The sequence below is a fragment of the Ranitomeya imitator genome, chromosome 1 (genome assembly GCF_032444005.1).
Source record: "Ranitomeya imitator isolate aRanImi1 chromosome 1, aRanImi1.pri, whole genome shotgun sequence".
Classification (NCBI taxonomy): domain Eukaryota; kingdom Metazoa; phylum Chordata; class Amphibia; order Anura; family Dendrobatidae; genus Ranitomeya; species Ranitomeya imitator.
This window is the reverse complement of record NC_091282.1, coordinates 178232149-178257442: the sequence shown is the minus strand read 5'-3', so window position 1 is coordinate 178257442 and position 25294 is coordinate 178232149. Positions and strand designations below refer to the sequence as shown.

Genomic DNA, 25294 nt, shown 5'->3' with positions numbered 1-25294 from the left:
TGGTTAAGAATTCAAGGAGAGATGAACAGTAAGGACACTATTGTAGGTGTTCACTATAGGCCACCTGGTCAGACTGAAGATTATGGATGAACTGTTTTTACATCAGATGTCTGTTCTCAAAAAAGTACGGCAGTGATCATGGGAGATTTTAGCTATCCAGATATTTGTTGGGAATCTCTCTCAGGCAAAAGTAATGGGTCCAGAAAATTCTTATCTTCTATTGCTGACAACTTTATCTTTCAAAAGGTAGAAGAGAAAACAAGAGGATCTGCAATCTTGGACTTAATTCTTAACAACATGGAGGAAAAGGTGGTTGGGAATTTAGGAGGCAGCGATCATTTTATCCTCGAATTTTGGATTACTTCAAAAAGGTAGATTTCGGTGCACTCAGAAAGTGGGTAGGAAAGGTCCAATGGCTGGATGTTCTAAAGGACAGAAATGTCCAAGAAGAATGGGAGATTTTGCTAAATGAAATTCTCACGGCACACTTGGTAACAATCCCTAAAAGAAGGAAGAATTGGAAGCATTTAAAGAGACCAGGGTGGATGAACACAGAACTTAATCACTAGTTAAAAAGGAAAAAAGAAATGTATATCAAATGGAATGAGGGGGGCATATCTCAAGAAGAATAAAATGCTGTTTGCAGGGAATGCAGGGCAAGAGTTAGAAGAGCTAAAGCCAATAATGAAGTAAGGCTTGCAAGACATACCAAAAGTAGCAAAAAAAGGATTTTGGGGATATATCAAAAGCAAACGAAAAGTTGAAGATGCTATAGGATTTTTACAGGATGAAAATCTATGTTCTCTAAGAAAGCAAATGCAACATCAGCAGATCTTCAAGGTGCAATCGAAGGAATAAAAGAATCCACACTATGCATAGAGAGAGTTGCATTTAAACATTATTAGTCCACTTGACATATTGGCCCCATTAGTTTTCTGTGTGATGATCTGAGTCTGCCCAGATCTATCAGCTCAAAAATACAACCATTTCTGACTACCCACTCCCGCAGCTGCAAGATCTCCATAAGGTTCTTAATTGTCACTGCAGAATAATATGGGTACCAGCAAGAAGTTTTAAGTCGTTAGATGGTCAACAAGTAGATAAATGGGATATCCAAATATTTCACAAAACAAAACTTCTATAAAGAAAAATAAAATTCTTTAGGAACACACGAGGGAAGGGTACTTTACTTGAAAATACTTATCAATATAGCTTTATAACACTTTTTGTAATTCTAGCTCCAACCGGAGGAGAAAAAACCCGTCATTGTGATTTCTGGATTATACAGTCACTCTTACACGGATATTCAGAATAAGTACAGCAAACTCATCATGTCTAAGAGATCAATTAATTAAGGTATGTTTATTTTGTGACATCTGTATACAGATGAATCTTTATTATCTCAACCATATATATCACACGTTAAGCAAAATCCACTGTAACTGAAGTAAACCAGACTACACTGCATCCTAATCAGATTTAGAAATAGGCGCCATCTTCTTCCAAGTTCTCAAACACCACCTATTATGTGAATATAACAAAATCCTTCTCTGGGGTACGCAGAGCAATTTAACATCCATTTTGATAAGGCACAAAGATTTTTTTTTTCTTTTTCTTTTTTTTACAGTCCTTGAACATGGGTCACAACATTCTTGAGAAGCAGAAGATTAAAGTCAGAAAGCACACGCTGTGAAAGTCAATGAGTATAAGCTGCAGAGAAGGAGAAGAGGAGATCAAAAACAAAAAAAAAGTTTCATTAAATCAATTCATGAAGAACAGTTAACCTAGCAAGACCTGTGCAAATTACACTTTTCAGAACAGACATGCCACCTCAAATTATTTATTGGTTTCATGATCAGAATCCAATAAACTTTTGCTGAATCTTTGGCCCGAGTAGTTTATTTTCTGCTGCTTTGTTTTAATATGTTACTAATACACTTTGTAATGTGAAATGTACTGTAATTACTTGGTGAGAGGAAAGCTCATTCACACAGCTACACCAAGAACAGAAATAGCTTAAGCCTAACTTTCAGTGCAGGATGATGTATGTTCCATGTGTTGTATACAGTACTGGAACAGCTTTAGTGGCCCTTTAACAAATATAAAGTGTCAAGAAATTGCAGAGAAGGAAAAGAAAACAAAACAACCTGCAGTGATCTTTGTGTTGAACAGCTCTTTGCTGCCCCTATTACGCGGACAATTACTCGATTGACTGACGATTAACGGAGGAGGCCGCAGGCTGCTTCCACTAATAGGCCGGTTATTGGTTAAAAAAAAAGAAGTACAAAAGATTTTGCAAAGGGGACAAAACAATACAGCATATACAGTTACATCAAATAAAACGGATAAAACTAGAGATAATACACTGATCACAGATATGATTTGGCCTGGCGAAAGAGAGCGCGTCGTTTGAAGAACGTCCAGCAGACAGCAATCATGCATACACTGAAATGTATCTCTCTACAGGAACACCGGTCATAATCTTGAGCTTTTATCAGTACCTGAGTTACACCCACACACCCCCCCGTGATGACCTCACATGGGCTGGGCTGTGGGATGCCCGCAACCCTTCAGAATTTTATGAAATCCCCGTTGATCATTGCGGAAGTTCGAGATCGCAGCTTTATTTTCCATTGGGATTTAATTTTTCGCCAGGTATCAAACATGACATGGCTATTATCAGTTATCTTGGACACTATGGACTTGGAGCTTAAAGACAGGGGTTACAGTTATGAGAAAACATACATATTCTTCCATGATTAACCCTGAAGCCAAAAATGTATGTCCCATCACTATCAGGACTTATACAAGCCCCAATATTCATACTTTTCTATCGATGCCTTAGCATCTGCCAAGATGATTTCATGAAAGGAATGTGCACCTGTGAAGTACAATAGCCATCTATAAAGGGTGAGTTTAATTCTCTCAAAACTTAAAAAGCCTTTTCCTGCCTTAACTATTTGTCCACTCATCTTAAAGGGAACCTGTCACCCCCAAAATCGAAGGTGAGCTAAGCCCACCAGCATCAGGGGCTTATCTACAGCATTCTGTAATGCTGTAGATAAGCCCCCGATGTATCCTGAAAGATGAGAAAAAGAGGTTATATTATACTCACCCAGGGCGGTCCCGGTCCGGTTCTGGTCCAATGGGTGTCGCGGTGCTGGGCCTCCCATATTCTTACGATGACGTCCTCTTCTTGTATTCACGCTGCGGCGCAGGCGTACTTTGTCTGTCCTGTTGAGGGCAGAGCAAAGTACTGCAGTGCCCAGGCGCCGGGCCTCTCTGACCTTTCCAGGCGCAAAATAGAGGGAAGGAGGGAGGGGGAGAATGCCCCTTCACTACAGAGATTTTAATATTTTCCATGACATATATTGTTAACATATTAAGTAATCCTGGAGTGTGGTATGAATTACTGGCCAATTTCATCATGAACGTCATGTTAACACTGTACTCACAGGTACAATCAGCCCCCTGTCAGTTCAGTGTCTGCAGAAAGGCAGGCTAAGAAGATCTGACAACATTTCTAAATAGCGCTAAGCTGTGTGAGGTGTTCCCGTAATCGCAGTGTCCGTACGCTTATGTAGCATTTATGGTAGATTACTTTTAAAAGTATATCATAAATGTCATTCAGCTGTTATCTCAGGCTTAAAGGAAATCTATCACTCCCTGGACGATTATGATCTATTACTATGGGTATACAGGTAATTGAATGGTTAAACCAGTCTTATTACCTGTATGCCTCATAGCGGTGGTGTAGATCTTGAGAAATTAATTTATAATGTTATATGCTAGTGATTTCTTCTAGGCTCTGGGGCGTGCGGTGCCTGGAAGAAATTACTGCCTCCTGACGTCATTATAATGGTACCCCCGTCCCATCAGCATCACACTGACCTATCACGGGCTGTAATCCCAAGCATGAGCAGACACTGCAAATAGGAGGGCAGACAGGGTTTGCGAACCTACATGCGTGCATAGCACATGGGTGGGATTAGACTGGAACAGGTCAGTGTAATTCTGATGGAAGGGGGTAGCATTATAATGACGTCAGGAGGCAGTGATTTCTTCTAGGCACCACACGCCCTGGAGCCTGGAAAAAATCATTATCATATAACCTGTATGCCCATAGTAATAGATCAAGGGGATGACAGATTCCCTTTAAAGGGATTAGATAAGGTGCATAATAGAAAAAAAAGGCAAATACATACTGTAAATTATGAACAGTAAAATACATCTTACTATAGTAGGCACCCCAGGTTTAGACAGAACAAAATAAGAAAAATACATTACTAGAGAGGTAATAGATCTATTGTTAGAGTGCATAATTCCAATACAGCTTCACAAAACGCAAATTATGCACAATGTGCAGGGAGCAGACAACACTGCTGAATGCACACTGCCTACACACATAGCCCTCAGCTATAACACACTCACTGAAATACTGTCACCATGCGGCTATATTACCACATGATGCTAAGGCACTTCTAGAGTGGGACTTGACCCTTAATGGTTTATACTGTATTGGACGCTGTGACCGACACTCATAAACAAGGAGGAGGGAGTTGAGGGAGAAGAATGCCGCCCCACCCCCTCACTAGTGTAGCGGAGAGCAGCTTCTGCTAGACCAGTGTTGTCCCAACTCCAGTTCTCACGACCAACAACAGATCATATTCTGGAGACACTCATTATTGCATTGCAAACTGTTTTGTGCTACAGCCAAATATTTCATATTTTGACTCTCCAGTCCAGAGCTCCTGTTGACATTTCTTTGGAATGCAGTTCTAATGTTTTTGCGCACCATTGAAACGCCTGGGCTTCTTTCCATGTCCTTGCTATGGCTTTTTGGCTGCAGTTCATCCATGAAGGCAACTTATGCTCCAAACAGTAGATGAGTGTTTCTGGGTCCTACTAGTTTCTGCAAGTTCTGAAATGATAGCACTGCAGGAGATATTTAGCTTTCTAGGGAAGGATATAAAGTTTTTTTATCTGCTGCACTAAGTTTCCTTGCTCATCACTGCATCTCCAGTCTACCATGTTGCCACTGTCTTGGTGCTTCTACAAAAGTGAACTACATGCTGGCAGTAGATTCAGTGATTCCAGTAGTTCCTCCTCAGACAAATGCTCAAGGAACCTACAGACAAAATGAACGAAATCATACACTCCAGCAATGCTTCAAAATTTGCAAGTACGGTAATTTCTTTTTTCCTATCGCCACGACAGCACCCCTACGAGAGAGGGGAACCGCCCACCTTCCGGACAGGAACCTACAGGATTTAAAGGGGCGGTCCCCCTCATCACTCCAGTTTGGGTTCCTGTCCGGACGGCGGGAGCCTGCAGCAGCAGTCTTACCCGGGCCTCCATGCCTCCGCGCGGTATCTTCTAGGAACGGCGGAATCGGGGGCTCGGAAGCAGCGTCGGGGGTATCCTGCGTGCAGACCCCCCCTCATCTGGCCATGAGGAGCGCGTCCCAGGAGTCGGGCAGTGCCGTCCTGGTCCGTGGTTGAGTGCGGTGTGCAGCGTCCACACCGGCGCCGGTGAACCCGGAAGTAGTTGGTACGCTTCCGGGGTAAGCCGGGGGAGGAGCGCTGCAAAAGAGCGGCGCCTATGGTAGGATGCGCGCAGCCATGTCCTCAGTAGGGGACGCTGAGCACCCTCATGGAGAGGGAACGGAACAGCGCAGTAAGAGCGGTAGCGGCCGCTCAAGAAGCAGCAGCAGCGTGGTACGGGGGCAGCAGCGTGCGAGCGCCCCAGCGTCACATTTGGATCCTACTCCTCCAGAACCGGTATTCACAGAATCAGCCTTATGGTGAGTGTTAAATCAGACACCTGGTGCTGATATGGTCTGTTATTTGTGCTTTGTATTAGGGGAAAAAGACCACTAAATCTAAGCACAAGCAATGTGCTCTATGCATGACTCCAATGCCTGACAGTTATACCAAAAGGCTGTGTCAGGCTTGCATCTCTCAGACCTTAGAAGAGGAAGCTCCCCTTCGGTCATCAGACCTTAGAGCGGTCATCAGGGAGGAAATTAGCTATTCCCTTAGAGGCAGCCGCCAGGAAAGGTCGGGCAGGGACATATCGCCAGGATCTAGTCTGTCCCTGCAAGAAGGGGAATGTTCCCGATCTTCATCTCCATCCTCCTCAGATGAAGAGGGAAGGCCTTGTTTCTCGGTGGACAACATGGACATGTTAGTTAAAGGAGTCCGAGCTACCATGGGTGTTGCAGAGAGCAAGGAACCAAGGTCCGCACAGGACATAATGTTTGCGGGCTTGTGCCAGAGGAGTCGTAAGGCATTCCCGGTGGTGGATACGGTTAAGACTCTTATAAAGAGAGAATGGGATAAACAGGATAAAGGTTTCCTTCCGTCATCAGCCAAAAGAAGGTATCCCTTTGAAGACAATGAGCTGGCAGAGTGGATGAAAGTCCCGAAAGTGGATGCAGCGGTGGCTTCTACGTCTAAAGCCGGTACTTTGCCGCTGGAGGACGTGGGCCTTCTGAAAGATCCGTCAGATAGGAAGGCGGACATGTTTTTGAGAAAAGTATGGGAATCAACTGCGGGGGTGTTCAAACCTGCTATCTCTAGCACGTGTACGGCTAGATCCGTCATGGTGTGGATATCCCAACTGGAAGAACAGCTGAAGTCCAAGGTGCCCAGAGACAAGATGCTGAACTCCCTTTCGCAAATACGTGAAGGGGTGGCGTATTTAGCGGACGCATCAGTGGATTCTTTAAAATTGGCGGCAAGATCAGCAGGTCTCTCAAACGCTGCTCGCCGAGCCCTATGGCTTAAGACCTGGAAAGGGGATGCCCAGGCGAAAGCTAAACTGTGTACAATACCGTGTAGGGGTGAGTACCTGTTTGGCCCGGTATTGGATGATATCCTAGCTAAGGCTGAGGATAGGAAGAAAGGTTTTCCTAAAGCTTTCAATCCTACCTTTAGGAATACCTTCAGGAGACGCTTCCAATACAGAAGACCCTACCACAACCGAGACTGGGAACCATCAGACCCGAAAAAGAAAGGTTCGGACTTTAATGCTTCATCATCTTCCTCAAGAAGAAGAAGGAATTATCGTTAATAAAGATCTTCCAGTAGGGGGCAGGTTAAAATACTTCTATGCTCAGTGGGCCAAAATAACTTCGAGCAATTGGGTTCTGGGTATAATTAATTCAGGGTTAAAATTAGAGTTCCGGGAAAGACCTTCTGAATTTTATATCTTGACTGCCCCTGATTCCTTAGACCAACAAAAGGCCCTTGAAAAAGAGGTCCATATGTTAAGACAGAAGGAAGTTATAGTGGAGGTTCCAAAACATCAGCAGGGGAAAGGGTTCTATTCCCCTTTATTTTTAATCTCCAAGCCAGATGGATCCTTTCGAACCATCATAAACTTACGGAGATTGAACAAACATCTAGAGTATCATGCCTTTAAGATGGAATCTATTAAAACAGCAACTAAACTTCTCTTTCCCAGATGTTATATGACAGTCCTGGATTTAAAAGATGCGTATTACCATCTGCCCATTCACCAGTATCATCAACAATTCCTCAGAATGGCGGTGCGCTTAAACGACCAGGTCAGACACTTTCAGTTTGCTGCAATGCCCTTTGGTCTATCTATGGCACCGAGGGTGTTTACTAAAGTCATGGCAGAAGTAATGGCCTATGTCAGGGAACAGGATACGTTAATTATACCCTACTTGGATGACTTCCTGGTAGTGGGGAATTCCTTTTGCCAGTGTAGTACTCGCCTAAATCATGTAATATCTTCCTTACAGGACTTGGGTTGGATAGTCAATATGGAAAAGTCAAGACTCGAACCATCAACAACTCAGACTTTCCTAGGTATTCTGCTGGATTCAGAAGTGCAACAATGTTTCCTTCCGGAAGAGAAAAAGCAGAGGATTGTGCACAAAGTCAGTACGGTAACAGGGAAGCCAGATCTAACTTTAAGAGACGCTATGTCCCTTCTGGGATCCCTAACGTCCTGCATACCAGCCGTCCAGTGGGCTCAATTCCACACTCGAGTGTTGCAGGCCCAAGTCTTGGATACAGAGAGGAGACTTCAAGGGCAATTAGGCGGAAGACTCAGGCTGTCCACCGCCACTCTACACAGTCTGAGATGGTGGTTAAACAGAAGACATTTAGGAAAAGGAGTATGCTGGAGTGTAGTACCAGACAACACGGTCACAACCGATGCCAGTCCAATAGGTTGGGGAGCTCACATAGGAGATGTCTGGACTCAAGGGCAATGGTCTCTCAGAGGCTCAAGAGTCCTCAAACTGGAAGGAGCTCACGGCAGTAAAGAAGGCCTTACTCAGGTTGCTTCCATCTCTGCAGGATTCACATGTAAGAGTCCAGACAGACAACACAACAGTAGTGGCGTATCTCAACCATCAAGGGGGTACAAGGTCAAGATCCCTAATGAACACCGCCACAGACATACTCGAAATAGCCGAAGCCCACTTTCGCTCTCTATCAGCTGTTTACATTCAGGGAGAGCTCAACACAGAGGCAGATTACCTCAGCCGTCATTCCCTACGTCAAGGAGAATGGGTTCTAGATCGACGGGTGTTCAGACAGATAGTAGACCTGTGGGGATTGCCCGTTATCGATCTATTCGCAACGAGAGAGAACAGGCAGACCAGGAAGTTCGCTTCTCTTCGGGTGGCGGACAAGCCCTGCATAATAGACTCCCTTCAAATACACTGGGATTTCCCTCTGGCTTACGCGTTCCCCCCAATGTGTCTGATCCTGATAGTCCTCAGGAAGATCAGGGAGGAGAGGGCGAGAGTGATCCTGATTGCCCCCTTTTGGCCCAGGAGGCCATGGTTCTCGTTACTCAGGGCAATGTCTGTGTCCGACCCCTGGGTACTGCCGTCCAGCCCGGAGCTTCTTTCTCAGGGTCCGTTCAGTCACCCCAATGTGGAATCCCTGCATCTGACGGTGTGGAATTTGAGAGGGAGTTATTGAGGAGAAGAGGGTTTTCAGAGGCTCTCATATCTACCCTTTTAAATAGCCGGAAAGAAGTTACCACTAAAATTTATGCTAAAACTTGGAAAAAGTTCCTTGCCTTCTACCAAAATCCCTTTTCTGGCAAGGTCCCAATTCCGGCTATTCTGGAGTTTTTACAGAAAGGCCGAGAATTGGGTTTGGCGGTAAATACCCTTAGAGTCCAAGTATCAGCTTTGGGAGCGTTATATAACAGTGATGTGGCGGGAAATAGATGGGCTTCCCGATTTATCAGGGCCACTGAACGTAGTAAACCAGTGTATATTCCTAGATTACCACCATGGGATTTAAATTTGGTTTTAGACGCCTTAACAGAACCCCCCTTTGAGCCATTAGATTTGGTCTCCATAAAAAATTTAACTTTAAAAACAGCCTACCTAGTAGCCCTGACCTCTGCTAGGAGAGTGAGTGACTTACAAGCTTTGTCGATAGATCCTCCTTATTTAATGGTCTTTCAGGACAGGGTAGTGTTAAAACCTGATCCAGCATACCTACCAAAAGTAGCTTCCAAATTTCATAGAAGTCAGGAAATAATTTTACCATCTTTCTGTGACAATCCGAATTCAGCTGACAAGCAGAAATATCACATGTTAGATGTCAGAAGAACTCTATTAGAGTACCTACACGAAACAGAACCATGGAGGCAGAGTAGGGCTCTGTTTCCTTTCAGAATCCAATGAAAGGGGCGAGTGTAACTAAAGCGTCTATTGCCAGATGGATAAGAGATGCCATATACCTTGCTTATACTGCTAAAGGCCAGACACCACCAGATGGCATCAGGGCCCACTCTACTCGAGCCATGGCCTCATCCTGGGCGGAAAGAGCGGACATCTCCATAGACGTAATATGTAAGGCGGCAACGTGGTCATCTCCTTCCACCTTTTATAGACATTATCGTCTTGACTTATCTTCAGAGGCCAATTTAGTTTTTGGCCGTACAGTACTTAGTGCTGTAGTCCCTCCCAGGTGATTGATCTTTGAAAATCTCTCGTAGGGGTGCTGTCGTGGCGATAGGAAAACCGTTTTTCACGTACCGGTAATAGGATTTTACGGAGCCACGACAGCACCCGCACATTCCCCCGCCGTAGTTATTCACTGGTTTCTGCACCCTTTGGGGAAAGTGTGCTTGTTAAAAAATGACTCTTTAGAAGGTGATGGTATTTAGTAATGTTTAAGTATATATGTTTATGTACTAACTCAATGGCGGTGTCCCTTATACTCTGAAACACAAACTGGAGTGATGAGGGGGACCGCCCCTTTAAATCCTGTAGGTTCCTGTCCGGAAGGTGGGCGGATCCCCTCTCTCGTAGGGGTGCTGTCGTGGCTCCGTAAAATCCTATTACCGGTACGTAAAAACCGGTATTTAATTCCAATAAAATGTTCACATAGATAAATTGTATCTGTATGTGAACATTTTATTGAAATGAAATACAGAAGTCAATTGTGAAATTGAAATAAGCGCGGGATAGTGTGATCGATTCCTTTCATTTTGACTTCTACAAAAGAGCTTGAACAGAACATCTTGAAACCCCAGTCTGCCTGGAATGTTTGCCTGGGAGAGACCTTGCTGCTGCAGTTTAACTACCTCGTTTCTTAGGCTAGGGGAAGGCAGAGTCATAAAAACCACTATTTTCAGCTTTGTTTTTACATGGCTGGTGTATTATTTTAACGTCAACTGAAGGTTCGCATTAGGGAGCACGTTTTGGGGATACAGGCGGCCCGTGGCCACACGGATACTTCAATGCTTAAAACGTTGCCCAGACATTTCAAGGAGTTTCACGGATGTGATGCATCATTGCTAAGGGTTAGGGGAATTGATACCCTAAGAATTAACATCAGGGGGGGCCAGCTTTCTAAAAGGCTTGGGATGCAGGAGATGCGATGGATTTGGCGTCTCCAGACCATCCACCCGGAGGGTTTAAACGAAGATATTTCATTTGCCCCGTTTCTGTATTCCACTGGTTGCTTCCGCTAGATCTCTGTATATACTTCCGCATGCACTTTATTTTTCTGTGATTTTAATGGGTGTTTTTTATTTTCAGTATTGATGTTTGCAGCGCGTGAGGATGACATATTGGTTATTATCCTGGGGGCAGGTCAATGATTTATGGGGACCATGTACACACCTTCAGAATGATTAAGTAGTGAGCAGTGCGTGACCAAGTTGGTTGAAGAAATCCACTGTGACTACACTTTGATCTAGTCCCCTGTATATATATATATATATATGTATGGGGATACTTATGGACTTTGCTATGTTTTGCCCGCTAATGATGGACTATTTTCTATTGTAAGATTGGTATTTCTATCTGGAGAGACTTATCCCACATATAGGGATAATTTGGTTCTCATATTAACCGATATATTTGATATGATGACTATCCCTACCGTTATTATTGTTTTGATTGATTTTTGTTTTTTTATTTTTTATTTTTACTTTTGTTTTATATATATTTCTGTCTTCCTCTTTATATGTTTTTTCATTTTCCAGATTTATTATTTATTTGCTTTCACTTTCTTTTCTTTGCGCTTGTTTAATGTGGTCTTCAATAGATGCATATAGACCTGCATTGTGTTTTTGCTATGAGCAGGGCTATCTCAATAGCATATATTATAATATATACTGTGGCGATCTTTATATATTTCAATATATGGTTGCAGCGCCATTCAGTCACATCTTATGGATGTGCTGATGAGGGCTATTCTATGGGCCAGGATGATTTATTAAAGATCTATATTCTATTATACTTTCCACCTGCTTCTAACGGGCACTAATAATATGTCTGCCCTTATTATCTGCGCTGCAGTCTCCATCAATATGGCCGTGCAGCTTGATCTGCGCATGTCAGACTACATTAAAATGGCCACATAGCTCCTTGGGCTACGGCCTCCAAAAAGATGGCCGAACGGCGCGATATGCGCATGCGCGGGCGTCCTGTGACCGCACAGTATTCCGGAAGTGCTTCCTCTGCCCTGTTATCATGGCGCCATCATAGCGGGAGCACATGGGGCCCCATGTGTCTTCCGACGTGTGACGTCCAGGTGTACTGGAGCGGATTAAGGAGGTACTCCGACGCTATTGGTTAGCCCGTTAATTGTAGCCCTACCACTCTGCGCCCCTTTTAATCTTTATTTTTATATAGCGCTAACATATTCCGCAGCGCTTTACAGTATTGCACACATTATCATCGCTGTCCCCGATGGGGCTCACAATCTAGAATACCTATGAGTATGTCTTTGGAATGTGGGAGGAAACCGGAGTGCCCGGAGGAAACCCACGCAAACACGGAGAGAACATACAAACTCTTTGCAGATGTTGTCCTGGGTGGGATTAGAACCCAGGACCCCAGCGCTGCAAGGCTGCAGTGCTAACCACTGCGCCACCGTGCTGCCCTTTTGCTCTATATATTGAACCCAGTATTACACCAGCGTACCCCTTGAGAAAGGTATCAGCCAAAACGCGCGTCGGGGTGGACAGGGGTGAGGTGCCAGTCCATACTTGGGATATTTCCACGCTAACCGGTATGTATACACTATACAGGTCCTTCTCAAAAAATTAGCATATAGTGTTAAATTTAATTATTTACCATAATGTAATGATTACAATTAAACTTTCATATATTATAGATTCATTATCCACCAACTGAAATTTGTCAGGTCTTTTATTGTTTTAATACCGATGATTTTGGCATACAACTCCTGATAACCCAAAAAACCTGTCTCAATAAATTAGCATATTTCACCCATCCAATCAAATAAAAGTGTTTTTTAATAAACAAAAAAACCATCAAATAATAATGTTCAGTTATGCACTCAATACTTGGTCGGGAATCCTTTGGCAGAAATGACTGCTTCAATGCGGCGTGGCATGGAGGCAATCAGCCTGTGACACTGCTGAGATGTTATGGAGGCCCAGGATGCTTCAATAGCGGCCTTAAGCTCATCCAGAGTGTTGGGTCTTGCGTCTCTCAACTTTCTCTTCACAATATCCCACAGATTCTCTATGGGGTTCAGGTCAGGAGAGTTGGCAGGCCAATTGAGCACAGTAATACCATGGTCAGTAAACCATTTACCAGTGGTTTTGGCACTGTGAGCAGGTGCCAGGTCGTGCTGAAAAATGAAATCTTCATCTCCATAAAGCATTTCAGCCGATGGAAGCATGAAGTGCTCCAAAATCTCCTGATAGCTAGCTGCATTGACCCTGCCCTTGATGAAACACAGTGGACCAACACCAGCAGCTGACATGGCACCCCACACCATCACTGACTGTGGGTACTTGACACTGGACTTCAGGCATTTTGGCATTTCCTTCTCCCCAGTCTTCCTCCAGACTCTGGCACCTTGATTTCCGAATGACATGCAAAATTTGCTTTCATCAGAAAAAAGTACTTGGGACCACTTAGCAACAGTCCAGTGCTGCTTCTCTGTAGCCCAGGTCAGGCGCCTCTGCCGCTGTTTATAGTTCAAAAGTGGCTTTACCTGGGGAATGCGGCACCTGTAGCCCATTTCCTGCACACGCCTGTGCACGGTGGCTCTGGATGTTTCCACACCAGACTCAGTCCACTGCTTCCTCACGTTCCCCAAGGTCTGGAATCGGTCCTTCTCCACAATCTTCCTCGAGGTCCGGTCTCCTCTTCTCGTTGTACAGCGTTTTCTGCCACATTGTTTCCTTCCAACAGACTTACCATTGAGGTGCCTTGATACAGCACTCTGGGAACAGCCTATTTGTTGAGAAATTTCTTTCTGGGTCTTACCCTCTTGCTTGAGGGTGTCAATGATGGCCTTCTTGACATCTGTCAGGTCGCTAGTCTTACCCATGATGGGGGTTTTGAGTAATGAACCAGGCATTGAGTTTATAAAAGCCTCAGGTATCTTTTGCATGTGTTTAGAGTTAATTAGTTGATTCAGAAGATTAGGGTAATAGGTCGTTTAGAGAACCTTTTCTTGATATGCTAATTTATTGAGACAGGTTTTTTGGGTTATCAGGAGTTGTATGCCAAAATCATCAGTATTAAAACAATAAAAGACCTGACAAATTTCAGTTGGTGGATAATGAATCTATAATATATGAAAGTTTAATTGTAATCATTACATTATGGTAAATAATGAAATTTAACACTATATGCAAATTTTTTGAGATGGACCTGTATATTGTGCATGGGCGTCCTTACAAAATTGTGGACTGTATTGTTCTTTATATATAGCCATACTTGGCCAGTCCTGCACAATTACTGATTTTCTCTGAGTATTTTGTATGGTTAGTTCGTGTACTTTTGTATATTGGAGGCATCTATCCCCTGCCCGTTTAGGTGCATGCTGTGTGTAGCACGGGGATTGTTTTCCCTCTGTCATGTTTTTATCTGGTATAACCATTAATAAAGTTTTTTGCATATTTATATATATTTGGACTGTTTGCTGCTTTTTTTCTTTGGTTGGTTTAGTTCATTACATTAATGTCTGCCCATCTCGCGCCAAAGTTGGTACTTGGTCTCCAAAGCCGCGTTCCCCTGGTGGTGTGGAGGGAGGAGACCAAGGTGTGTATATTTCCTCCATCTTTTCATCTCAGTGTACCATTCCTGCTGAAGTGGTGGTTGGCGGCGTTACTGTGACTTTACCGGTGATTGTGGACAGTGGAGCTGGGGTCAATCTGGTAGATTCTCGCTTTGTCCAGACCCATGGTCTGATGGGTAGAACGCTGGCGAGACCCATTAGCGTTCAGGCAATTGACTCAGTTCCTCTCAGCCAGGGGAGGGTGACCCAAGATGTAGATAATATAAACCTGCGTATAGGGACTCTTCATGAAAGGTCCCTGTCATGCTACGTCTTGGATGGTATTCCAACTCCCATTGTCTTAGGTCTTCCCTGGCTGAAGAGACACAACCCGGTTATTGATTGGCGGTCCAAGGAAGAAGTTAGTTGGGACAAGTCTTGTAAGGACTGCTGCCTGGGAGATACTGTCACTGCCTTCCTTCTCAAACCTGCCCCTTCTTTTCTGGTGGAGGCAGCTAAGGTGCTACCAGGGAATAGAGGCAGGATTCAATCCTTGCCACAAGTAAACCCTGAGTCTCGGTGTCCTCCCAGGAGGAGGGATCAGGGAATGGTAGTGGTTCCTTCTGTATGCCCGACTAATCCACCTGTCCCCCCGCTATTCCCCGGCCTCTCCCCTCTGTCAATCCCTTCACTGGTTCCCCATTGCCCAGAGACTCCACTACAAAACCCTTACCATGACGTACAAAGCCATCCACAACCTGTGTCCTCCATACATCTGTGACCTCGTCTCCCGGTACTTACCTACCCGCAACCTCCGATCCTCACAAGATCTCCTTCTCTACTCCCCTCTTATCTCCTCTTCTCACAATTGTATACAAGATTTCTCTCGCGTATCACCCCTACTCTGGAACCCTCTACGACAACACATCAGACTCTCGCCTACCATCGAAACCTTCAAAAAGAACCTGAAGACTTACCTCTTCAGACAAGCCTACAACCTGCAGTAACCACCGATCGACCAAACCGCTGCATGACCAGCTCTACCCTCACCTACTGTATTCTCACCCATCCCTTGTAGATTATGAGCCTTCGCGGGCAGGGTCCTCATTCCTCCTGTACCAGTTATGACTTGTATTGTTTAAGATTATTGTACTTGTTTTTATTATGTATACCCCTCCTCACATGTAAAGCGCCATGGAATAAATGCCGCTATAACAATAAATAATAATAATAATAAATAATATGTAGCAAGGGTATGAGTTTGGTGACAGGTGGATGCCTCTGTTGTCAGTTCCTTAAAGAGTTCACCATCCTTTGGCAAATGCATGCGTGGAAATAAACGTTCAAGTCTGGATCTGTGTGTGAATGAGTACATGTGGGTGTCCACTAAACAAATCAGGTGGAAGAACGCAACTTGGACGTGGAGCTCCAGGGTGATCTGGCCATATCGGGTGTCTGCCATTCTCAGCCCGGAGACTTTCCAGGTGGAGTTAGCCCCAGTAATGCACGTACACAACATATTCCACAGGTCGGCGCTCTGGAGATTTGTTGCGCTTCCGGAGCCTACGTTACTGCCATCTCCATTGGGCTACGTTTGCCGTAAACCTGAGGATCAGGTGACTGTGGAGGTGAATCTTTGCGGATAGACGTGTCCTTACCATACATCGTTTCCGGTGAGGTCCGGTGTTGAGGGTCCAGAGCCCCCTCATTGAAAGGGGGGTACTGTCACGATCCATTTTTGGATTCGTGGCAGCTCTGGTTCCACTATGTTTTAAATGTATTTTTTTTTCCTAATGTCAGTTTCCTTTGCTAGCAATCTGTTGCAAGTGCAGAGCTGCTCGATCAGCTGATGTGGTGGCCACTCCCACCATCCTTTACACAGTCACCTGATGCATCAGCTGACTGTCGGCGACACAGCAATCTATATTGACCAAGCCTGGAGTAAGGAGCTCTTTGGTTGCTGTGGCTAATCAGCTGGTTTTTTGGAGTTCGTGGTCTGGGTGCCTTTCTTCTGCTGTGCTTAGCAGCAGAGAAGGCTATTAAGATAAGTTTGTTGTTTGTTCCTAGTCTGTCTCATTTGTGTCACTGTCCCCTGTGTTGTCCCATCTGCAGTGGTGAGGTTAGCGCCCTTGCTGGCCAGTGCTCTAGCCAGGGCAGTGTGAGGCGACAGCGAGGGACGAGGTTCCTGATGGCGGTGGGGCGAGAAGGACTCACTTAGGGAATTAGGGGACAGAAGTGACAGGCTCAAGCTTGAGCAGGAGGTGTCCATCCCTCATTTCCCTATCAGGAGGGCCTTCCTCTCCCCATTTCCATGCCGTTGTGTGTGTCGTGCCGTCCGCTGCCTGACCCCACGTTGGGTTGTTACATATTGTGACAACTCCTTCCTGGTTTTGCCATCTTCAGTTTGGTAGACAATGTGTACATTCCAATAAGAACAAGGAAAACCATTGCATAATAAGTTGTGTCCAAACTCTTGAATGGTGCTATATAAATACAGTGCTTTACAAAAGTCTTAAGCAGGTGTGGAAAACTGCTGTACAGTAAAACTACTTTTTTAAAAATAGAAGTGTTAAAATATATTTTTTTATCTAATAAATTGCAGAGTGAATCTATAAAAGAATTACTGTATATACTCGAGTATAAACCGAGTTTTTCAGCTTATCTTTTTGTGCTGAAACCGCCCCCCTCAGCTTATACTTGAGTGAGGGTCCAGAAGATGGAGGATGAGAGGCAGAGCAGCGGGATACAGGAGGCAGGAGCCGGCTGCTGAGGCTAAAGCCTGTGCCTGCTGCTAAAGAGAAATAAATATTTACTGCTAGCGTGAAAGATTGGTCTTTCTTGAAGAAATAGGATTTAGAGTGTTCTGTGTAACAAGTATTATTAAGTGGTTCTTGAATGCACTGTTACACAGGCGACAATATGTGTAGCATGTACAGTACAATGGTTTGACATTACAGTCTTCATGTCCACTAATAAAATATCAACAACTAGAAAATGGATGTCCTTGCTCTCCCTAAATGTTCATTGCTCCCGAGAAGACACGACGCACAAATGTACCAGTAAATAGTCCACACAGTCATGAGGTCAATTGTGAATTTCAGCTCAATATCAAGTTGCTGATTTTAGGGAAATGAATGCCAGAGAAAAAACAGCAACAGAAATGAAGCAATGAAATAGGAGGTCAAGGTTCCATTGATGCTTCTAAGACCATAACACTAATTCATTTCAACTAGCAGAATATTGTTCACTAGATAAGAGACATTTCCTTAGTAGTATGTAATGAAACACAAATTAAATATAGGAAAATGTTTTTATATCCCATGGCTAGAAGCAGATACACAAATATGTGTATCTTGTACCATGAGCCAAGCCTAATAACCAGAATAAAATGTTAATAAGCCGTAGAAACAGCCAGATTTCCTTACCAAAAAGGTATAAATTAATCTGAATTGTCTATTATTTTGGAAATCTATACAATGAAAAACCATAAAACTCACTTATCCAAAGGGGAACAGAAAAATAAAGCCAAATAGAAAAAAACATCTCAATTCAAATGTGCAGCTATAGTATTTTGTAGCTCTCTACCACTTTCAAAATTGAAATAATAGGATGTTGATTCATTTTGCAGAAGATGATGGGCAAGTTGTCTTTGGACATGTCTGAACAAGAATAAAACATTCACTCATTGCTCAATTTGCTTGTTAAACAGTAGAGAAGGCGTTGGAGAAAGCGGCATTTTCAGGATGCTGAGCTGTGGATTCCAGTGGTCTCCCTATCGGCTCAACAGGAGAAAGCTTAACCCCTTAATGACCGCCAATACGCCTTTTAACGGCGGCAGTTAAGGGGGCAGGTTGGGGGCGTTATACCGATTACAACGATACCGTGGTTGATGAAATTCATCTTGTGGTTGTTGTTTAATCTTTATTTTCAGCTTTGAGTTAATTATATGCACGTGCTCCGGGGCAGCCTGTGGGGGGGGTCTTCATGTGGTGCTCTGATTAGCTACTCATCAGTATGGCTTCTGACAGGTCACCGATCCCTCACTGACCTGCCCCCTAGTTTACATAATGAATAATATATATATATATATATATATATATATATATATATATATATATATATATATATATATATATATATATATATATATATATATATATATATATATATATAATCTTGGAGGAAAAAAAACCTTCTGCAAGCAGCCGGCGGTGGCTCTTGCGCTGCAGCATGATGCATGTGTAATGTGTTTATATTGAACTACATGGTGGCCCGATTCTAACTCATCGGGTATTTTAGAATATGCATGTCCACATAGTATATTGCACAGCCCACGTAGTATATTGCCCAGCCACGTAGTATATTGCCCAGCTATGTAGTATATTGCCCAGTCACATAGTATATTGCCCAGCCACGTAGTATATTGCCCAGCTACGTAGTATATTGCCCAGCCACGTAGTATATTGCCTAGCCACGTAGTATATTACCCAGTCACGTAGTATATTGCCCAGCCACGTACTATAGTGCCCAGCTACGTAGTATATTGCCCAGCCACGTAGTATATTGCCTAGCCACGTAGTATATTGCCTAGCCACATAGTATATTGCCCAGTCACGTAGTATATTGCCCAGTCACGTAGTATATTACCCAGTCACGTAGTATATTACCCAGTCACGTAGTATATTGCCCAGCCACCTACTATATTGCCCAGCGACGTAGTATATAGCCCAGCGACGTAGTATATTGCCCAGTCACATAGTATATTGCCCAGTCACGTAGTATATTGCCCAGTCACGTAGTATATTGCCCAGTCACGTAGTATATTACCCAGTCACGTAGTATATTGCCCAGCCACCTACTATATTGCCCAGCGACGTAGTATATAGCCCAGCGACGTAGTATATTGCCCAGTCATATAGTATATTGCCCAGTCACGTAGTATATTGCCCAGTCACGTAGTATATTGCCCAGTCACAAAGTATATTACCCAGTCACGTAGTATATTGCCCAGCCACCTACTATATTGCCCAGCGACGTAGTATATAGCCCAGCGACGTAGTATATTGCCCAGCGACGTAGTATATTGCCCAGCCGCGTATGTAACAGGTTAAAAAAGACTTAAAATAAAAAATAAACATACTCACCTTCTGAAGGGCTCTTGTAGTCCTAGCGCCTCTGTGCGGTGCACGCGGCAGCTTCCGGTCCCAGTGCTGGTATGAGCGCAGGACCTGTGATGACGTCGCGGTCACATGACCGTGACGTCATGGCAGGTCCTTCTCGCATAGCATCCTTAGCACCGGAACCTGCCGCTTGCACTGCCGAGGACAGCGCCACGTCGGAGGGTGAGAATAACGTTTTTTTTTATTATTATTATTTGTAACATTAGATCTTTTTACTATTGATGCTGCATACGCAGCATCAATAGTAAAAAGTTGGTTACACATGGTTAATAGCTGCGTTAATGGAGTGTGTTACACCGCAGTCCATTAATGCTGGCATTAACCCTGTGTGAAGGCTGACTGGAGGGCAGTAAGGAGCTGGCACTGACTGCGGGGAGGAAGGAGCGGCCATTTTGCCGGCGGACTGTGCCCGTCACTGATTGGTTGTGGCAGTGATCGTGGGCGTTTTACCACGACCAATCAGCGACTTGAATTTCCATGACAGACAGAGGCTGCGACCAATGAATATCCGTGACAGAAAGGACAGACGGAAGTGACCCTTAGACAATTATATAGTAGATTTCTTTGCTGTTCTAATATTCCTTAATAAAAATAAAAAAAATCAGTTTTAAAATGTTTTTTTTTTTTACAAAGTTTCTAGCAAGACGGCGCCGCCGTGTAGTAGCAGCTATCGCATCACCGAAAGCCACTATTGCGCAGCAGCGGCTGCATCCATTTTCAAACGATTTTTTTTTTTTTTTTAATATTAGGAGAACATAAAATAAGTGACTTATAAACACATTACATATGTGACCATGCTGTACTGTAGGCGCCACCGCCGACCCCTGAATCAGAGCACCACATGAAGCCCCCCCACATGCACAGACCGTCCCAGAGCACGAGCATAGCATTAACACAAAACTGAAAATAAAGATTAAACACCAACCACAAGATGGATTTCATCAACCAAGATATCATCGTCATCAGTATAACGGCGCCGACCTGACCCTGTGGTTTCCTGTTATTAATATGTCTTCATTAGAGTTGAGCGACTTTTACTTTTTTACAAATAGAGACTTTTTCAAAAGTCGGGCCAGGTGAAATCGACCGATTATTGCGAAAACTCGGGGGCCGACCGTAACACGAAACCCAATGCAAGTCAATGGGGAATCAAAGTCGGCAGTGAGTGGGGGACAGGAAAACACCTACAGTGCCCATTTTAATGCCAAAAACATCAATTCGTATTACTGAAGCTTGTCAATCTTAATTTACTTTATAATAATAGTTAGGCATTGAAAACAGGGGGTCATTTGGCTAAAGTTGTGGGGGGGAGGGCTGGCTCAAGATTTTCGTGGGCCCAGGAAATGCAGATTACGTCACGGCAGTGGAGCAGGGAGAGGTAAGTATTTCAACTTTGCAAGTGCTGTGATCCTGAGCAAGCAGGGGGGGCCCACTAGATGGCACTGGCACAGGGCCCCTCATAGTACGGCGGTGTGTTTGACGGCGGGCGGCGCCTCCCACTGCCAGAGACACTTTTGCGTATTATGAGGGGCCCTGTGCCAGTGCCAACGAGTATGCCCCCCCCACACCTGATGAAGGAACCTGCACTTTCATCTGCACCTTCCTCTTTGTCCCCGTGTAAGGTGGTATAGTATGAGGGAAGGGGAACCTGACTTTCAGCAGGGTCAGATTCTGGCTGTGTAGAGTGCAAGGGGAATTTAGTGGTCTGGGTCAATGTACCAGCAGACTCATCTAGCAGTGGCTGGCAAATGGGCAGGATGAGGAGGAAACACAGATATAGGCCCAAATAAGAAAGTAGGCTAAATCTAGTTCAAAATTGGTCACAGGACTAAACAGGCGGCATTGCTTTGTTCAGTGGAGGACAATTGAAATGAGAGGCTGAAACAGTTAGTAGGCCCCAAAAAGTAATTAGGCTAAATGCAGTTCAAAATTGCTAACAGGACTAAATTGGCGGCATTGCTTTGTTCAGCGGAGGACAACTGTAAGGAGTGGCTGACACAGTTACTAGGCCTAAAATAAAAAAAAGTAGGCTAAATGCAGTTCAAAATTGTTAACAGGAGTACAAACGCAGCATAACTTTTTTCAGCGGAGGAAGACAACTGTTATGAGGGGCTCACAGTTACTAGGCCCAAGTAAGTAAGTAGGCTAAATGCAGTTCAACATTGGTAACATGAGTACACAGGCGGCATTGCTTTGTTCAGTGGAGGACAATTGTAATGAGTGGCTCAGACACACTTAGTTGGCCTAAAATAAAAAAGTAGGCTACATGCAGTTCAAAATAGGTAAGAGGAGTACACAGGTGGCATTGCTTTGTTCAGTGGAGGACAACTGTAATAAGAGTCTGACACAGTTATTAGGCCAAAATAATAAACTGGGCTAAATGTCAACCCAAAAAATGTTCATAAATAAACTGGTGGCATAGCTAGGTACAGGGGTAGGCACCTCTGCTGAGTAGTAGACAGTGGTAGTTGGCCCAACGTATTAACTGGTCTAAATGGAGGCCAGGGCCCCTGTATATTTTTACTGTCATCTATCATTTCAACAAATTTGTATTGGCAGTGCCATTGAAGGATTTAACAGCACAGACTACACAGTGGTGGAGCAGGGAGAGGTAAGATTTGCAAGTGTTAGACCACTGTTCGAGCTGGGGGGAACACTCTCTCATGAGCGGCGGCACTGGCACAGGGCCCCTCATATTACGACGGTGTGTCCGACGTTGGTTGTGCACTACCACCATCAGACACTTCATTGTACTATGAGGGACCCTGTGTTAGTGCCGTTGCCCAAGAGTGGGCACACCCACCTGTCCAGGCAAACGGCATTCGCACGAGTGCTTGCGCCAAGTGGTGACCACAGCCCTGTGGGGGGAGTCAGCCCATTTAGGGAGGTATAAAAATGGCCTATGGTGGACATTCAGCAGCTGCAAATGGAGGAATTGGAGCAGTCAGTAAAAGGAGGCCAAAAGCAAGACATTTTTAAGGCAAGCTACGTGTCAGCAGGGGAAGGTGGGGCAAAATAATTTGAAATCCATGATTGTTTCATTTTAATGAAAGTTAGATTATCAACATTTCGGGTAGCCAAACGTGTCCTTTTTTGGTCAGTACTGAAGCAGCAGCACTGAAGACTCTTTCTGATAGCACATTAGCAGCTGGGCAAGCGAGCTCCTGTAATGCATATTCTGCCAATTCAGGCCAGGTGTCTATTTTAGATGCCCAGTAATCAAAGGGAAATGAGCTGTGAGGGAGAACAACGATAAGGGAGGAAAAATAGTTCGTAACCATACTGGACAAATGCTGTCTCCTGTCACTTTGAATTGAGGCAGCAGTACCTGTCGTGTCAGCGGTCATTGCGAAATCACTCCGCAACCTGGTCATAAAACCCCTCTGTCCAACGCCACTTCGGATTTGTGCACCTCTAACACCTCTGCCATGTTGCCCCCTACAGTTCGTGTGAGAACCATCACCGCCGCTGTGTGCTGGGAATGCCTAAACCAAACGGTCTACAAGAGTTGCTTGTTTGGTAGCCAATATTTGCTCAAGGTTCTCATGTGGCATGATATTTTGTAATTTTCCTTTGTATCGTGGATCCAGGAGGCAGGCCAACCAGTAACCGTCATCGGTCATCATTTTAATAATGCGGGGGTCCCTTTTTAGGATATGCAAGGCATACTCTGCCATGTGGGCCAATGTTCCAGGTGTCAATTCACTGCTTGTGCTGGGTTGAGGAGCACTTTCTTGCAAATCAACATCACTTGTGGCCCGCAAAAACCCTGTACCTGACCTTGCAACGCCACCAGTTTCTATTGCCCCCTGAGAAGCATTCTCCTCCCATAAATATTCATTCCCATCATCTTCCTCCTCCTCGTCCAGGAGAGTTCCCTGACCAGACAATGGCTGACTGTCATCAAGGCTTCCCTCCTCCTCGGCTGCAGGCGCCTGCTCCTTGATGTGCGTCAAACTTTGCATCAGCAGACACATTAGTGGGATGCTCATGCTTATGATGGCGTCATCTGCACTTACCAGCCGTGTGCATTCCTCAAAACACTGAAGGACTCGAAAGAGGTCTTAGAGCTTCGACCACTGCACACCAGACAAATACATGTCTGCCATCCAACTGCCTGCCCGTGTATGTGTATCCCCCCACAAATAAACGTCGATTATTAGGCGGTGTTGGGGAAGATTCAGCGATCTCTGATGGTTCTGCATACGGCTGGAGTGTACGGGCGACTGGCGGATGTGCGAGCAAAGTCTTACCGGCTGGTAACTCCGGATTATTTTTGAGGAAGCACTGCACCACCAGGTTCAAGGTGTGAGCCAGGCAAGGAATGTGTTTCAGTTCTGAAAGGGCTATGGCAGCCATAAAATTCCTTCCGTTATCACTGACTACCTTGCCTGCCTCAAGATGTACACTGCCCAGCCATGACTGAGTTTGTTGCTGCAAGTACTCGGCCAGTACCAGTACTTCCGCGGTGTGTCGGTTGTCGCCCAAACACTTGTAGCACAGCCTGACGCTTACCACTAGCTGTTCCATAATGGGACACCACGGGTGCAACACTGGCAGCTGCGGATGGAGTGGTCGTGCGACTGCGCTCTGTGGACAAGCTTTCACTTCTGGAGGAGAAGGAGGGGTGGCGAACGCCTACAGCAATCTGTTTCCTAGACCGTGGGCTAGGCAGAACTGTCCCACTATGGCTGTCCCCTGTGGACCCTGCATCCACCACATTAACCCAGTGCGCCGTGATGCACACATAACATCCCTGGCCATGCCTACTGGTCCGTGCATCTGTTGTGATGTGCACCTTTCTACTGACTGATTGCCTCAGTGCATGGACAATGCGGTCTTTGACATGCTGGTGGAGGGCTGGGATGGCTTTTCTTGCAAAGAAGTGTCGACTGGGTAGGTCATAGCGTGGTACTGCGTAGGCCATCAGGGCTTTGAAAGCTTTGCTTTCAATCAACCGGTAGGGCATCATCTCTAACGAAATTAGTCTAGCAATGTGGGCGTTCAAACCCTGTGTACGCGGATGACAGGATGAGTACTTTCTATTCCTAACAAGAGTCTCTTGTAGGGTGAGCTGGACTGGAGAGCTGCATATGGTGGAACTAGCGGGGGTGGTGGTGGATATGGCAGATTGAGAGAGGGTTGGTGATGGAATTCTTGATGTTGGCCTACCTACAGTGTTTCCTACTAAGAACCTTGTGATTCCCTGACTGCTTTGGCCGTGCGACGATACCTCCACATTTGCTGCTGGTGGTGTCCTAACCGGTGGGCTTACTGTGAGGGAAGCAATGTAGTGTTGCGGACTACCTTCATTCTGAGCAGGTGCACCAACGGTACTGGACGTTTGAAAGTTAGTCCAGGCTTGCAAGTGCTTGCTGGTTAAATGTCTACGCATGCACAATGTATTTAAATTTAGGAGATTCTTCCCTCTGCTAAAGGTTTTTGAGCATTTCTTACAGATAACTTTGCACTGATCATTCGGATCTTGGTTAAAAAATTCCCACACTGCACTCTTCCTACTATGGATTACCTTTTCAGGCATTGCATGCTGTGCTACTTTCACCGGATGGCCATGCTGTCCTAAAACTGTTTTTGGTTTGACAAACATTTTTGGCCAGA

At 44.8% G+C, this 25294-nt stretch overlaps 1 protein-coding gene across 3 annotated transcripts in view; it reads right to left on the bottom strand.

Annotated features, from left to right (window-relative positions):
* Window positions 1-25294, bottom strand: part of FER (FER tyrosine kinase) — a 485813-nt gene that overhangs the window by 260577 nt on the left and 199942 nt on the right. Inside the window, exon 12 of one of the 3 annotated variants that reach the window (XM_069752574.1) lies at window positions 1159-1710. The exons of the other annotated variants lie outside the window; for them this stretch is intronic. Within the exon in view, the coding sequence (XP_069608675.1) occupies window positions 1642-1710 (69 nt within the window). The 3' untranslated portion in view covers window positions 1159-1641. Of the gene's footprint in view, window positions 1-1158; window positions 1711-25294 lie in introns of those variants that run through there. 3 annotated transcript variants of the gene reach the window in all.